Source organism: Micropterus dolomieu, linkage group LG20 (genome assembly GCF_021292245.1).
Source record: "Micropterus dolomieu isolate WLL.071019.BEF.003 ecotype Adirondacks linkage group LG20, ASM2129224v1, whole genome shotgun sequence".
NCBI lineage: Eukaryota > Metazoa > Chordata > Actinopteri > Centrarchiformes > Centrarchidae > Micropterus > Micropterus dolomieu.
Window position 1 is genome coordinate 32,070,889 of NC_060169.1, and position 17,226 is coordinate 32,088,114.

Here is a 17,226-nt window from a genome sequence, read left to right on the forward strand (position 1 = left end):
CCTGATCTCAACATCATCGAGTCTGTCTGGGGTTACATGAAGAAAGAGAGAAGCAACTGAGGCTGTCTAAATCCACAGAAGAACTGTGGGTGGTTCTCCAAGATGTTTGGGCCAACTTACCTGCGTAAGTGCCTTTCCTTCAAAAATTACTTGCACGTAATTTTTGAAGGAAAAGCACGTAAACGTGAGGCACCTGAAGCAAAATATATGTTCATATATTTTGCATTTTGTTAACTGATAACTGTAATCTATTAACATGTCTATTTTTGAAATTCTTCTTATATTACAGCATGTTTTCCAACCCAACTCTTGCACAGTACTGTACGAGTGACAAGTCATTTTAACATGAAATGAAATTTGGACCTTTGTGTGCTGTGGAATCAGTCCTACAAGCCTTTTCTCATAGGTAGAGCTAAGGCAATGCCTTGACGCAGAGACACAATTAAGCGTTAATAATCCTGATATTTCAATGTTTTTCCTTTGATGTTGCCTTGTCAAGTTAGTTATGTGGTTATTATTGAGGTAACCGTATACTGATGATTACACATGTTGCATCATGTAATGTTGGTTGTTTAGGTTTTAGATTCATTCATCTTTTTTCTTTTAATGTCCAGTGGGCTAAGACATTTTATGGTTGGTTATTCGCCTTTCCCATCACTTATAGTGTATGAGCAAAATTATGCAGTGATTGATTACATATCAGCAGTTCAGTGGTTGCGACTTGATTCTACACAGGTCTGCATGAATATTATTATTCTATTAACATTCTACATTTCAATATTTTGGTGTGATATTGGCCATTTATAGATAGTAAATCACATATTATATTGCTTCCTACTTACAGATTCACAAGTATACACAAAAAACTACTACATTAAAAGGAGGGAAGAAATAGAAAAGGATGTTTAATTTTCAACTATCTTGATCCGAGTCTTAAAGGGGACCTATTATGCTTTTTCATATTTTCTAGCATTTCTATAATGTTACAATGTCAGACGTTCATATTAAGCATGACCAAAGTTTCAAATGATTAGGTAAAGGTATAAAAAAGAAATCCATGTGAGCCAAACTTTTTTGAACATTGAATCATGCAAAGTCACCATACAGGAGTCACAGAACTACAATATAGAGCTGGAAATGCAGTATATTAGGTCCCCTTTAAGCCCACCACATCAGATGTATTCACATTTGATAGTCTTGCTCTGGCTGTCATGACTACATGGGCTGTGTGGAAATCACAAGCTGCAGTATTTAATGGTGAGGTTAATGGAAGGTTGAAGAAAGGATATTCTGTAGTGCAGTGCACACCTCCTCCTCGCCATGTCTTTAATGTCAAATAATCAGGGATGATTTATGTGATGATGACGATATGCAGCGCCAGCGTTGCAAACTGTATGCACAAGCCAATGTGCTGGCTGCAGTTGGCATTTAAAAATGCATTCAGAATTTTGCTTAAGTTCCCAAGACAGACAGGTGTAAGTGATATGTTTGTGACTAGTATCATATCCGTCCTTCATACAGTATTGAGGAATTTCATGTATAAATGTATGTGTCTGCAAATTGATTAAAAAAATGTAAATGGCTTAAACTAAGCCTACACAAAAAGTGACACAAGGAATTCTTCTTGGTTTTGGAAACATTGAAACATACGTCTGTATGTGTTTTAATCACTGTGGACATGTGAAATGCCATGATCTCGTACATATTTCTGTACTGTTTGTCCTTGTATTTTAATTTTCCTTTTTCTTTTACTGATAGGGACCTATGCATCCAAAATAAAGTTAAAGTAAGTATAAGTGTAAATGTTTCTCACAAAGCGAATCGCATGATTTTCTTGCGATTAATCGCATTGTTACGCGTAAAATTGAATAATGAATTCTAAAGTAGAGTATTGCGCAATTTTTATTTAAATGTACTGCTATATACACAGTACACAGTGTAGCGTGTTCACTCGCACAGACTTGAAATGACGTTACAAGTCGCGGTGGATATTTTACAAGCACAGACCAGGTAACGTAAAGCAACATTGAACACAGGGTGCAGATGTTGGTTTTGGCTGTTGGAGTTGTTTGATAGGCTGCGGCTCACCTGCTGCCGTGATAATAGATCGCGGGTGATCTAAATCATAAAAATATGGAAAAAAAGATGACAGCGTAGTCTGCTGAAGCCTCCCTCCGCTGCTTGTTTGGGTAGGCTGATCAACATCCAGCCCCTCCTGTGACCCATGGTTTGACCGTATGTGTATTCAGAGCCAGTGAGCAACGGACTTTCTAAATAATAATAATTTAAGTTAACGCGTTAGTTAATTAACGCCAACAATTATTTTATCGCAAGTCAACGCACTTTTTTATTTTATTTTATTTATTATTTGGAAAGTCCGCTGCTCACTGGCTCTGAATACACATATGGTCAAACCATGGGTCACAGGAGGGGCTGGATGTTGATCAGCCTGCAAATCACCCACCCAAACAAGCAGCAGAGGGAGGCTTCAGCAGACTAAACAAAAGCAAGACAAGCGGACAAATGCCACAGCGAAGTGGAGAGCTACACACTGCATGCTGATTAGTATTGGGGAAAATGTTGGTCTTAGGAACTTTCTTAAAATCACAAAGTAGTCGCTCGACTCCACAGGTTCTCTCAGGTGGTCAGACAGGGAGACAAGCGCTCCGTGAGTAAACGGCAGGTGCTCTATGGATAGTAACCATTGCAACAGCTTCTTTGCGCTACACAGCTGTAGCCTATTTAATTTAAGTTAAAATTAAAGGCTACATAACTTTACCTGATAGGCCTACATCTAGTTTTGCGGGGATGCTCTGCCATGTGAATTCCCTCCTGTTGATGTCCTATTTAGTAAACAGTAATAGACTCTGGAAATTCACAAACAGCGAGGATCAGTCAGTCTTCCAATGATTTGTGCTATGCGCCACATACAAAACGTTCAAGACAATTCAGCTTTGGCAGCGGGCGGGCATATGCGTGAGGCGACCACTTCACCTCAGTCTCACAGGCTCACTTGCTACTGAACATAGACTATTGACGCTGCTCCCTGATAAAAGAAAAATGTTTCTGCTGATACCCGTTAAAAACAAACAAACAAGAAAACAGACTTTTATATGTTAACCTGTAGCTCATAAGGTGCCTACTATGATGTTATGATTGTGGCTCTAGACTCTGATGGTAACTTGTTTTAACAAGCTAGATAAAAGCTAAGGCCCTGGCAGTGGCAAACAGCTTTGGTTTAATATTTGCTTTGATTACATTAATGTTTAATTTGAGATTTACAAGAAATATTTTATTGCTACTGTGTAAAGGGAATACTGCTAAAAAGCACCTTATTTGTTTAAAGTGTTTGTAAACCTCATGTTATTGCACTTTTGTGTATAGCAGTATATTTGAATTAAAAGTGCGCAATACACTACTTTGGAATTCATTATTCAATTATACGCTTAGCTATGCGATTAATCGCAGAACAATTTTTTAAATCGCAATTAAAAATTGTAATCGTTGCCCAGCACTAATTATTATTTTGTTTTAAATTTATAATAAATGATAAATGATAGATTAATCAATAATGAAAATAATCTTTAGATGTTTTGGTATATAATGAAGTCACATCTCTAACTGAATGCATCACTTATGTATTGTGTTGTAGTGAGTCAGTGAACCATTTAAAACCTATGTTGAAAACAATGCCTATACCATTTACAGCACAAGTATAACCACTGAACACTGAACAAGAAGTACAATTCCACCTTTAAGTTAATATCTAGTTTAGCTGGAAGGCAATGATGAGGAGTAGACCAGTGAAGTATAAAAAAGGGGAATAATTTCCTTTTTCACATCTAACATGTATAGGTCCCCTCTTTCAATGGTCTGAATACCACCAATGTAACATTCACACAAACACACCCTTTTTTCTGGGCTGTTGCTATAGACACACTAATAACTAATGTCAGAAGCGCTGAGATGTTTTTTCCTGCTGTGACTTGAGTGACAAGAGCGAGTGACAGCTGGAAGTCACAGAGAGCAGTGGCCTTATAGCAAGGCACTAACACTGCCTTACTAATGTCTTGTTTACATCTGGCATAAGAAAGAAAAAAAGAAATAAAGAGGAAAAGAAAGAAAGAAAGAAAGTGTACCAATTGGTATTGCAAGCAACGTGTCAACCACAGTGGCAAGATTTAAATCTAGATGACATTGTAGGCAGATGTAGAAAAGGTTGCTATGGTGATTTGCTAGAATAGTCTTTATTTCTATGGAAAGGGATTGAATCCATGCAGATTTTGTCACAGAATGGTTAAAGAGAAAAAGGTCTACAATTAGTTATGATCATACTAATGTCTAATACTGCCTTCTACACCTCAGCAAAAACATCTTACTATAGCAACATACTCTCACCGGCCACTTTATTAGATACACCTTGTAGGACCTTCCTTTTGCCTTCACACCTGCCTTAATTCTTCGGGGCATACTTTCAACAAGGTGCTGGAAACATTCCTCAGAAACTCTGGTCCATATAGACATAATAGCATCACATGGTTGCTGCAGATTTGTCAGCTGCACATCCATGATGTCAATCTCCCGTTCCACCACATCCCAAGGTGCTCTATTGGATTGAGATCTGGTGACTGTGGAGGCCGTTGGAATCAATGTTCAAGTTCAAGAAATCAGTTTGAGATGATTTGAGCTTTGTGACATGGTGCATTATCCTGCTGGAAGTAGCCATCAGAAGACGGGTACACTGTGGTCATAAAGGGATGGACATGGTCAGCAACAATACTCAGGTAGGCTGTCGGGTTTAAACGAATCTCAGTTGGTACTAAGGGGCCCAAAGTGTGCCAAGAAAATCTCCCCCACACCATTAGACCACCACCACCAGCCTGAACCGTTGATTCAAGGCAGGATGGATCCATGCTTTCATGTTGTTTACGCCAAATTCTGACCCTACCATCTGAATGTTGCAGATGAAATCGAGACTCATCAGACCAGGCAACGTTTTTCCAATCTTCTATCGTCCAATTTTGGTGAGCCTGTGAGAATTGTAGCCTCGGTTTTCCTGTTCTTAGCTGACAGGAGTGGCACCCGCTTTGGTCTTCTGCTGCTGTAGCCCATCTGCTTCAAGATTCGACGTGTTGTGTGTTCAGAGATGGTATTCTGCATACCCGGGATGTGAGGTTATTCGAGTTACTGTTTCTGTCATCTCAAACCAGTCGGCCCATTCTCCTCTGACCTCGGACATCAACAAGGCATTTTCGTCCACACTACTGCCGCTCACTGGATATTTTCTCTTTTTTGGACCATTCTTTGTAAAGCCCAGAGATGGTTGTGTGTGAAAATCCCTGTAGATCAGCAGTGTCTGAAATACTAAATAGACCAGCCTGTCTGGCACCAACCACCATGCCTGGTTTGAACTTCAGCAAGTTGTTTTGACCACATCTACGTGTGTAAATGCATTGAGTTGCTGCTATGTGATTGGCTGAATAGCGATTTGTGTTAACAAGCAGTTGAACAGGTGTACCTAATAAAGTGGCCGGTGAGTGTATATCAAATATACACTATAAATATATCATTGAATTTAAATTATGAGGTGATCTTAAACAAACAAGTGTTGTATCAAATCTTGCATTACGCTTTGTTTTGTATATTAAAGCTATGGTAGGTCTCTTTCCCTCCATCATTCTTTCCAGAGTCTTATAGTTGCCTTATTTCTCATTTTACCAAATTGCTGCACAGAATGAAAATATCACTCACAATGTTTTTGTCCTGGTCCACTTAGGTTGCTGCATAATTAGTGAGGGGGAAACTAAACAAAGTGGCCAGTTTTATGGGAAATAAAAACTGTAAGTTGCCTTTAAACTCAAACTTTGTGCTCAGTCACTGCAACAAGCTGCTGCATCAGCTCATCACCTATCGGCGTGCACATTTGTTTCTTACTATTCATCAAGTTCTTTGTACATACAGTACTTGGCATTCTCCCCAAAGTTTACCTCATTGCATACCTGAAACTGATCCTTCTGTTTATGACAGGTCCATTACCAACTGTGAGCCTGCTTGGCTATGTTTTCTGTCTTGTACAGTATCTGCATACAGGTCTTTGGTTCTGCACGTGACACATACATTTAGCGTAAAATAAAGTATTTGGGTACATTTCTAGCTGGCAAAATAGTGTTAACCAGCTGCCAGTGAACTGCAGTTGCAGTCCAAGAGATTACCCAATGAGATGGTTTATCAAGAGCAGTAGAGTGGGCTGATCAATAAGAAGAAGATTGGAGGGTCATCTTGGGCAAAATGAACATTAGGGGAAAATGTTTCAGTTTGGATCGTTGAGGCACCAGCTGAGTCTAAGTTGCAGCCTCACAAGCTACCCTGGCATCAGGGGTTAAGATCCAATTAACCTGCCTGCCATGTAGCAGGGAAATTTCAGCGCATAAATTACTGGCAAAGACTCTCCCCATATTTGGAACAGAATATACAGAACTTCCTTTGATTTTCTTTTGAATGATTTTGATTAGACAGATCTGGCTAACGGCCCAATTCTCTGTGTGCAGGCCACTAAAAGACAAACCAAACTCATTGTAAATCTGTGATCAAAGTTTAACTTTTTGAAATTGCTGATAAAATGGTTGACTGGAGCGTTAAAGTGAAGTCTGAATAAAGCAACTTACTTTGACTTCTTCCTGTAGTTTCCCGAATCGAACTGTGCCATTTAGAATCCTGCTGATGACTGCCTGCTTTTCCTGCTGAAGAATCGAAGCCTGAGGAGGTAGAGAGGGAAGACGGGGAGTTACTGATCTAAGAGACAAACACGGGGGGGATTATGGAAGAGATGGATAAAAGAAAAGGAGGAAAGACTGCTGAAACTCTTGCCAATTTACAGTAATCCAGTGTGAGGCAGCTAGTGAAGGTGCTTTTCAACTATATGATTGCTCACTGCAATTGCAGCCAAAACGTCTAAAATGTACCTCATTAGGGCTGACATGGATCTTCTGTACCTACTTTTCTATGCTTCCAAAAAGTAGGTACAAATCTGCACAGGTATGTTAAAAGAAGGTTGTGAATGGCAAGGGGAAAAAATGGTAAATTGAAAGTAATTTTCCGCATCTCTACACCTTTATTTGCGTTTCTTAGGACAAATTCATCCAATAACTGTGTCTTTCTGAAACTGTTCCAGTCACCGATTGCACAATTAGCAGGACAGTTCAAGGTAACTTGATATTCACTGCAAAATACAGTAAAGAAAACATTGAAGGCAACTAAAATTATAATTCAGGTCAGACACACACGCCCACCCCGCACACTGTTGTGGTCATCCTGTCCTCATCCAGACAAATCGGCTTTAGACTACCTCTAATATGGTATCAGTCTGACCTTGTACACATGATGGGCTCTTGCTTAGCTGTAGCGAAATCCATGAATCTATTAACAAAAAAAATAAATGTCTCAGTTCCACCAACTGAGCCAAGTACATACTTCACCATTATATTTGTTTCAGATTATTTATATATTTTGGTTTGACTTGCTATAGTATATCTTATGGCTCTGACTGTATATTCATCTAACATTGCAGAGAACTATATATACTAGTGTGAATGCACCGCTTGGTTAGAATTACAGTATGTGTTGGAACTTGGTATATTTTAGAAACCTCAACTAGTAGGGAGCCAGATTTAAGGATGCCTTTATAAATATGCACTCCTAATCTGAGTGTACTAAGGCAGCAGCTCGTTACTGTTCCCCAGGCACATTCTGTAAGTGAAGGAGAGGAGCATTGAAGTAGTTCAGTGCAAGGTTTCTCACAGAGATTATCGACTAAGAAAACGAATGTCTTCAGTAATGTCTACTTGCATTTAATAATGCAATGGGAGTTATTTTTAAATCAACGTTATCCAGAGATACATCTCTCATCTACCCACTTATCTAGGATGGATGGGTGGAATAACTGAAGTCTCACAGAAAAAAAGTACACACAATCCACTGCAAGTGGTGGGGGGAGCGAGAGAGGGAAGCAGAATGGGACAGAGCAGCAGGTCCAACAGAAGCAGGTGGAGGATAGAGATGGAACTGACAAGGCTGATGAAAGGCGGAGGTAAACGCAGCCAAATGCATTATGTCTTCAATGTCTATCAATGTAGTTTAACTGGCAGCCTGTAGTGATTTTGCTGCTCTTGGAATGTCCAATTTAAATTCATGTTAAATGAACAAAAGCCACAACTGTCCATCCTCCTTGTTTGTTGTTATAAAACAGGGTTTTCATTGGTTTTCATCACTATTGCTTTCAGTTTGTAGTCACTCACTTAACTCACATTATGTCCACTGTCATTAAGATAAGACTATAAAGATGAACTAATTTTCATTATTCTCATAACAACCTTTCTTGTGAATATACCTGCGCTATGTACACGTGTTCTTCACATGTGGATTTTGTTTAAATCCAGTGTCCCAGTAAGCCATGACAGTGAGCTAGAGTGAAAAATACAAGGACCCTGGAACTAGCTCACCTAAATGCCATTTTTTAATGTTCTCAATTATATATGTGCTTTGTCTGCTATGACGTGCCTGCTGTGAAAAAAGTGTTTTGCACGATCCTTCACATTCAGTCACACTCATCATATCACCAGCCATTATTTGCAGTGACATCCCTGCATCTCACTGCTGACATGAAGAGTGTGCCTCAGGTGACAGGTAAACTGCACCTTCTGTTTTTTTGCCATGAGTCGCGTGTGTGTCATTTCTCAGAGTTTTCTGCCTCTTTGGACCAACTGCCATTCAGCCACACAGCTGCTTTTTATTACTCAATATCTCCTCAGTGTACGTGTAGATAGATAGATAGATAGATAGATAGATAGATAGATAGATAGATAGATAGATAGATAGATAGATAGAGAGAGAGAGAGAGAGCAGCTCAATCTGGCATATGCCACATTGTCTGTGCTCCCTTGTTGCTGTAGCATTTGACTGATTTCTGCCTACTAGTTTATGTTTTGGATGCCTGTCAGCTCTCCTGTGGTTGTTTTTCTAATCCTACCTGCCTTCACACTGGTTACAAGCCTAACAAATTAGCAAGTAAACTGCCTTTGATTCCTACCTGCTGAGTTAGGGTGTCTGCATTTGAGTTAAATCATCTGTTCTTCTAGCACCAGCGTAAAGATTAAATAAACACTGCGGTCCAGGCCATTTTGTCCTATTTGCTCAGTTTGCATTCAATTTCAAAACGTGTATACTATTTGTGAATATGGAATACAGCAGGAAATTGGTAAATTAATTAATAAAAGATTAGATTTATGATTTTATTGTTCAATAGAAAGCTGAGGAAAATTTATAAACTTACTAGTTAGCCATTTTTTGTGCAGTACAAATTATCAGTACTAGGGCTGTAACGGTTCTGAAATTGCGACACAAATGTCGACATTCTCGTGTCGCGGATCCGAGAGACAGAACCGTGACACACCCACTCCCTGGACTGTTGAGCTCTCATTAAGACTGTGCAACTGTGGCAGCTCCGTAATGTAACATTTCTTCTGTTTCAGAATACCAGATAACATCTCTCTCTGTGTTTCACCACAAAATGCTATAATGGGCCGCCAAATATACTTTGGCAGGTGCAAATATACCTGGCCGGCCCACCCAAGTAAAGTAGGCATATATGTCAAAAACACTGTATTTAAAGTTAGTGCAAGCTGTAGGCCTCTATTTTGTAAATATTACACCTTCGACCAATTTTATTGTCTTCCAACTGCGTGCGTCACGTGACTATTTACTTCAACAACATAAATTAATGAACCTAAGATGGAAAATAATAATATTAATAATAATAATAATAAGGGGGGGCAAGGTATGAGCCGAACCGTGGCTCAAAAATCGAGTTCTGAACCAAACCGTGGATTTTGTGTATTGTTACACCCCTAAGTAGTACCATATGTATCATGTGAACAATGTGTAATACAAACTCTTTCTACAGTATTAGTAGCATCAGTAGTACCATCTTTAACAGCTGGTCTCTCTCCTGGGAAATGTGCTCCGCCACAGAAATGACAGCTCCCATGTAATGTCGAGTGTTTTCCTCTTTCAACACACACTCTTCCTTCTGTCGCTTCAATACACTCATCTTCCTCTCAGCCTTCCTGAATGAGGGAGATAAGAAGGGAATAAGTAAAACAGAATTAAAGAGAGTGAGGGAGAAAAAAAGATGGGACAGAAAGAAAAACAATAAGACAGAAAGGAAAAGGAGGACAGGGGGACAAATACATCGGAGAAGGGAAGAGATTTAGGAATAATGTAGGAGAGGAAAATGTATCGGGGATTAATGGAAAGGAACTGGGCACATAGAGTGGTTGAACACAGGGAACACGGGAAAGACAAAGAGATAACTGGATGACATCCCCGTATGAGACCCTGCCTTCTTTATGTGAGCAGGTTGAAAACACGGCTGGTAAATCAAACACCTTCTGACAGTCTTCACACTTGAGAATGACAAACTCACATTAATCTCAGCTCAGGTCTACTGAGAGCAGAGGAAGGTTCCAGAGACCAGAACAGATTTTAATAGCTGTCATCCTTGACCAAAATGTGTGCACTAAAGGAAAATAGTCTGATCTGAACTATGGTAAGATGTGCAGTGCTGTTTAAAAGCCACTCTAGCAACACTGTCTGGACAGTGCGTTAAATAACCGTCTCACACTAGGACTTTTTATGATCATTTTTGGGTGGAGTGAGCATATTTTCTAAACATGGGGTAAAACTCTGAAGAAGGGTGATGATCCCCGATCTTCAAAAAACACATATCTGAGCATTGCTGTAAGAAGAGTGCCATGCTGCTTTCCTACAACCAGGGAAGAAGCCATCAACACATATCTTACTTCAGTATAAACTGGGTGTGTGGTTTAAAAGTTATTTGATTTGATTCAGTGCTTGGCGAGCTAATTTAAGAAGTTCATGTTTTTTCCTTTTTATTTCAATTAAATTTTCTAGGTCACACTTTAATTAGTAAGTAATTATTAGGCTAAACTGTACAACCTTTAAATGCTCTGCACACCCAAAGATGTTTTATTTTATCTGGACTGACTGCACCTCTTTCTAGATTAAAGTCAGATAATGCAGGAAATTATGTGAGTCACTAAACTCCATGTACTAATGAATAATAAAGTTGTGAGCTGCAAACTGGCATGTCATAGGCTTTCTGTGAAAGATTAAATCAGATAAAGAAAGCAGTATATTTAGTACCTGTTGGCTTGTTTGGTGAGCTCTAGCTCAGCCTCCACTCTCTTTATATCAGCAGTCAGGTTGGCTTTGTCCAGAGCCAGACTCCTGTTCTCCTCCTGCAGACTTGACAATCTGAGAAGCAATTCGTCCATCTCACTCTTATTCCTACTCTCCTGCTGCTCCAACTGCCTAAGAACCAAGAGCAGATTGTACAGCACATTATAAGAAAACATCAGGTACTTGTTGAGCTCTTTTTACAAAGTGGATCCCATCCTATAAAATGTACCAGCCTAAAAAAGATTTGTCTTGAGTTTTAATAATCCTGCTAACTTGCATCCTTATGCTACTTATTTTGATTAAGTAATTAAAGCTATGATTCAGCTCTATCACATTAATTTATTCATCACATTCCAGTGATCTCCTCTGTAAATAAAATTGCAATGCCTCATGTGGTACTCTTTATGGCTCTTCTTCGTGTCTTGTTCTTGTTTTGCTAAAAAGATGATTAGAAGCCCTGGTATTTCGAAAATATGAGAGAATATGAGAACTGTACCACCTTTCCTAACAAACAGCAAGCGAGTATACGTGTCACTAATATAAACTGTTTCATGTTCAGTTCTTCTTTTTCTTGTTCGCATTTCACAAAAAAAAGAAAACTATAGTATCCTAGTTCAGGAGCAGAACTGTTTTTAATACTGATTAATTCATCTTACAGAAAAAGAAATATTTAACAAAATGAGACATTGTAGGTACCGTCTGAGTTTCCCAGCAATGTTGCAGTGTTCATCCCAGGTGATGGCATCCTTCAGGCGTCCCTGCAGAACTTGTATCTCCCTTGTACTTTTCAGCACCTCCCTCCTGCTCTCTTCCAAGTCCTCCTCCAAACGCTGCTTTTCCACCTCTAGCAACATCAGCTGCTTAGACACCTTGGAAACTACAGAGAGAGTCAACAGTCAAAATAGAAGAAACAGAGAAAAGGATGCAAGGACACAGTGAAAGAATATTATGCTTAAGTTCCCTTTTGGTTTGGATTTCAAGATGTCCTCTTTATGTAGTTTTTACCCCTTTGGCCCTATTTTTGTGGCAGAACAGCGCAGGCAGCACCATTGGTGCACCGGTGGGATAAGAGGCGATAACAGGAGAGAGGTTCGTTCAAAAAACGTGTTCTACATGTGTGCTTAGAATACCGGTATACGTCTCAGAACCACATCTGTTCACTCACTCAGCTGCCGCTTACAGTATGTTATCCACAGCTGCTGTACACAGTATGAAAAGCATCAATATTAAAGAGGTCATATTATGCTTTTTCCCTCTCCTTTATTGAGTTATATACCTTTTTGTGCATGTAATAGGTTTGCAAAGTGAAAAAGCCCAAAGTCCAGCCCAAAGGGAGTTCCCATCTCCCACAGAAAACTCTGCTCTGAACTGCCTGAAAACAGCTCGTTTGTAGTCCAGCTGTTTCCCTTTCATCCCTGTGACATCACAGCAAAATGCACGTTATAACGCTTGCCAAGCGGCTAGTCCCAAGCACCCTCAAAAACACCGGTGGAAAACACTCAGCTGCTGCAGCACAGTAGAAAGACGTCCACCTGCTGCCTCTCCTCTCCCTTCCAAACATTAGCTACCCTCCAGGCAGTCAGTGGACATAAAGTTGTTACTGTGATGTAGAGACAGAGCTCAGTTAAAACTTTATGGATGAAAGATACTTTTGTTACAGATTAATTACTCACCACTCTGAAACTCTTGCTCCAGTCCATGTTGCTAAGTTGGTAAGGGGAACATATACAGCTGAACCGAAGCCGTGTTTACCAGCTTCTCACAACCCGCCCTACTTTGATTCTGATTGGCTAGTAGTCCGTATCTAGGAACTGTGCATGCGCAACTTCCAACAAAGATCATGTAGAGGCAAGATGTATCACTCCATAGCTAAAACAAAGCCTTCACCACACAGGGTGAAAAGAGGAGCTGCAGCAATGTGCAGTATGACAAAAAACTGTGTTTTTTTGAAAATGAAACCATGTAAACATGTTCTGGTACAACCCCTAAATAAGATTATGAACCTGAAAATGAGCACAATATGACCACTTTAAATGCAGTAGAATTATGAGTGAAATGGCGTCAGATTGATGCAATCATATAAACTTTTCACCAAACTATTCTTTTTTCTCTGCTTGTAACATCATTGTAATAATGGACTGCTAATAATGAAAAACCACACAATGTCTCTTTGACTGCAGATTTGCGGCGCTCTGCACCATCAAGACAACAACATAATTTCCTGGAGAAGCAGACTCTTCATTTGCTGAGCTATTGTTGTCATGGGTCATTGTGATTGGCACAGCTGTTTCAGAGCAATGAGACCATTGGTGTGACTGCCTGAGAGTGTATTTATTAATCACGATTCACCACACCCTCTTATCTATACTCACCTTCACCCAGCCCATTTGCACTTTGCGTTGTTGCGCATCCATAAACCAAAATAGTAGATGTCTTTGGAGATGCCCACACAGCCCACTTTACCCAAGACCTACCACTTTGCCTTTGTTGTTGTACTTGTGGTACTTGTGCAATTAAAAACAGGCCATTAGTCTTCAGAATGTACCTTCAGAATGGTGTCTGCTGTGACTGGCCTTGGCTTTAACATGCTGAGCCTCAAGCTGATCAATCAGAACCTGGTTCTCCTGCAAAACCAGTAAGGCCTGCTGTTGTAGTTGATGACTGTAGACAGAAAGAAGAAAGACAGAGAGAGAGAGAGATTACAGCTGTTAAATATGATTAAAGCATAAATGAAACACATTTTACTTTAAAAGCTAGGGTCTAAATGTACATGTAAATCTGATATATTGTGTGTCAGATCTGTGTGTATATATATATATATAGATAGATATAGATACACACACACACACACACACACACACACACAACTATGCAGGCTGACTGCAGTAACTCTGGCCACCTGTTCCCATTGCCCTGTAGAGTATTTGTAACTCCTCATTATCATTCTTCAGAGAGCTGCTGCTGGGCTGAGGTTACAGACCTCCCTCCTAACTGATTCCTCTGTTTCTCTCCACAGGCTCCACCTTTGGTTTACTTCTTGGAAATGTTGCTTTAGTTGTATTTACCTTGTTTCTTGCACATTACAACACCCTCACACACATCTGTCCATGTATCCATCATCCTCCCCTGACACTACTGAAACCACTGATGCTCATACTCCATACTTTAACACTATTGTGGTTTAAATAAAAATAGTAACTGTAAATGTAAAATACATTAACCATCAAGAAACACATATCTCAAACTGCTGCTGTTTCACATAAAAGTGAGTGCAAGTATCTGACTTTTCAGAGCTACTTACACTGAGTAGATACTGTAAATCTGTAGGTATTAGCACAGTAGTAATGGGGAAGATGTAGAGCACAGAAAAAAATGTAAAGGTTTTACCAATCTTAAAGTGGTGACAGACAAGTAAGTGCTAACAGTGCTGAACCAGTACACACACAGAGAGTATATTTCTTCTTACCAGTCCTTCTGGCTGACCGCTCCAATCTTAGCAATTTCATCACGGAGACTCTCATTTTCTTTGATCACCTCCTCTACATGAACACGCAATCTCTTCACCTCCTCCTGTGGCAAGCAGAAAAGACACACAAAGACCTCTGATTACAATGATGCAAGATAAGAAGATTTAAATTGACAGCAAAACATCAACAAATACAAATGTTCTGCCCTACTGTTACCCCTCTGACATGGAAAGATCTACCTAGCGTGGGGTCGGCAACCTTTACTATGTAAAGAGCCACTTTTGGCCAGAAAGAAAACAAAAATACCTGTTTGGAGCCGCATTTCTTTTTTTAGCCCTTTACATGCAGGTACCACAGCCTAGTAGTAAATTAGCATATCAACATTACTAAAAGGTCTAAATGAACATTCATTCATATGTTTTACTACAAGGTGGCTGCAGTAGGCCTATAGGCTATTTATGATTATTTGGCTACTTATGTAACTTTGTAAGTATACAAGTACCGGATTTTAAACCCATAGCTATCTTAGGAGAAGACACCGCTGTTGTGAATTATTTTGGAGTATTATAGCCTAAATTGTTATCATTAATTACTAGAGCAATGGTGGTCTACATTTTCATCTTTTAAAGTGTTATTTTATAGTGTAAAGTTAGGATCACAGTGTTAAAACTCTATAGCTCTGAGTGTATGTGCTCCTTTCTGTATCTAACTGCCCAGGCTCAGCAGTAGCACATGTCTGTGTGCGAGCAAGTTCGTGTGCTTTGGGAGAAAAGGGAGGGAGCACAGTAAGGCAGCATCAAAAACACTTAAAGGAAAATATAGAAGCCGATTTTGTGCAAATTGTATTACAAAACATACATCAATATAGTCCATCACAGTAAGAATGTCCTGTTTCTAGCACGGAGCACAAACAACACCAGTTTATTCCATAAAAGACAGGTTATGGATGAAATGGCATGATCAAGCAGAGTGCATGCAAAGGACACAGAGAGGAGGAGCAGGCAGTCAGGGACTTTCCCAGATTCAGGTGCAGTAGGAAAGAGAGCCAAGAGATGATATGAAGCCAACAAACAGTCCAAAAGGAGGTGAAAGTCAGTCGTTACATGGTTTTCATGTCGACTCGGGTCTCTGTTCTGGTAACAGAATGGGGCTCTATTTTGCACCGATCTCTGACGCACTCCGGTGGAACTTTTGTATTCTAATTGGTGTCTGTTTTTGTTGATAATAAAAAGTTCAAGCTTTCTTATCTGGCCCAAGTCTTGAATTTTTACACGACATTACCGCTATTGAGTTTAGTGCCAGGTGTAGCATGATGACACATATTTTGGTTGACGAAGGGTTTTGTATTTGATTATATATGCTACATACTTTTACAGTTGAATAATTCAAGGATGATGTTAGGCCTATAACAATGATAGACAAATGTAAATATATATATATATTTTTGACAAAGTCGGGGAGCCACTAGAGAGGGGCTTAAGAGTAGTGATGTTGCGAGAGGGGCTTAAGAGTAGTGATGTTGCTCGGGAGCCGCAGGTTGCAGACCTCTACACTGGCGAGACAAAATTCTTGACAGCAACTACAGCTGGGGGCAGATGTTCTCTATGATCCTGTACCATGAACCGTGCTTAGTGGGTTAGTCAGCTATCTTTGGGCTGAACTAAGTTTTTCAGTATCACAAAGCTGGCTCACCATGGTAACCTATGCTGCATGGCTAACCTGCGCCGCAGCACGTCAACTTCAGGGGATCAAATGAAAATGTCAACTGCCCTCCTACTGTCCAAACAGCTGACTGGAAAAAAGACCCCGGTTGACGTTGTGGATTTGTTACCTCTCCCATCAATGTGGAACTGGATTGCACCATGCACAGACACCAAGTGATGCCAGTGATGAGGCAAGTCTTATCCGGCAACTTAATTGTGAAGCATGTGAAGTTCTTTTTTCCTGTAGACTGTCACTTAATGCTTGATGCTTATTTGTCTGATATCAGCACAAGAAGATGCAAATCCCTCTGGTCCATTAAATCACACCTGAGTGTTGGTGTGGTGAGCGCAAGTAGAGTGTGTCTGACATTTTGGTTCCTAAACCTTTGATATGCTATGCAGGCCTGCATGGCTCATCATGCAATGATCCAAAATGGCAGGCAAGTCTGCCATCTTCCTCGCTCTCCCCCTCCCATAATGATTCATCTTTATTATTAATTTCAGTAATATTCAGAACTTTGTCAGTATTTGCTGACAACCAAACCTGCCCCTACCAGATCCCAAGTCAGCTTTACAGCATATACACTAACATATCGCCAAAAACAATGCTTATGCACACAAGCTTTACTCCACAGGGGACCCACACTTTGAGCTATTCTCCACCACAAAAACAGCAAATTCATAACGGTTAGAAAAAAATATTTATAGGTTTTTGGTTTTGCTATGACTGTCTATATGCCTGCATGTACCACCAAGTGTACAGCAGGTTTTGATCCCATGCATTGTATATATCCAAAGCA

General features: G+C 39.9%; 1 protein-coding gene across 3 annotated transcripts in view; it reads right to left on the reverse strand.

Annotated features, from left to right (window-relative positions):
• cep89 (centrosomal protein 89) overlaps window positions 1-17,226 on the reverse strand; it is a 40,365-nt gene that overhangs the window by 9,867 nt on the left and 13,272 nt on the right. For 2 of the 3 annotated variants that reach the window (XM_046032512.1, XM_046032514.1), the window contains exons 11-16: window positions 14,723-14,826; window positions 13,802-13,917; window positions 11,953-12,133; window positions 11,221-11,388; window positions 9,980-10,121; window positions 6,666-6,755 (exon numbers count right to left, since the gene is read on the reverse strand). In XM_046032512.1, the coding sequence (XP_045888468.1) occupies window positions 6,666-6,755; window positions 9,980-10,121; window positions 11,221-11,388; window positions 11,953-12,133; window positions 13,802-13,917; window positions 14,723-14,826 (801 nt within the window). Of the gene's footprint in view, window positions 1-6,040; window positions 6,101-6,665; window positions 6,756-9,979; window positions 10,122-11,220; window positions 11,389-11,952; window positions 12,134-13,801; window positions 13,918-14,722; window positions 14,827-17,226 lie in introns of those variants that run through there. The other variant, XM_046032511.1, reaches the window with a different exon arrangement.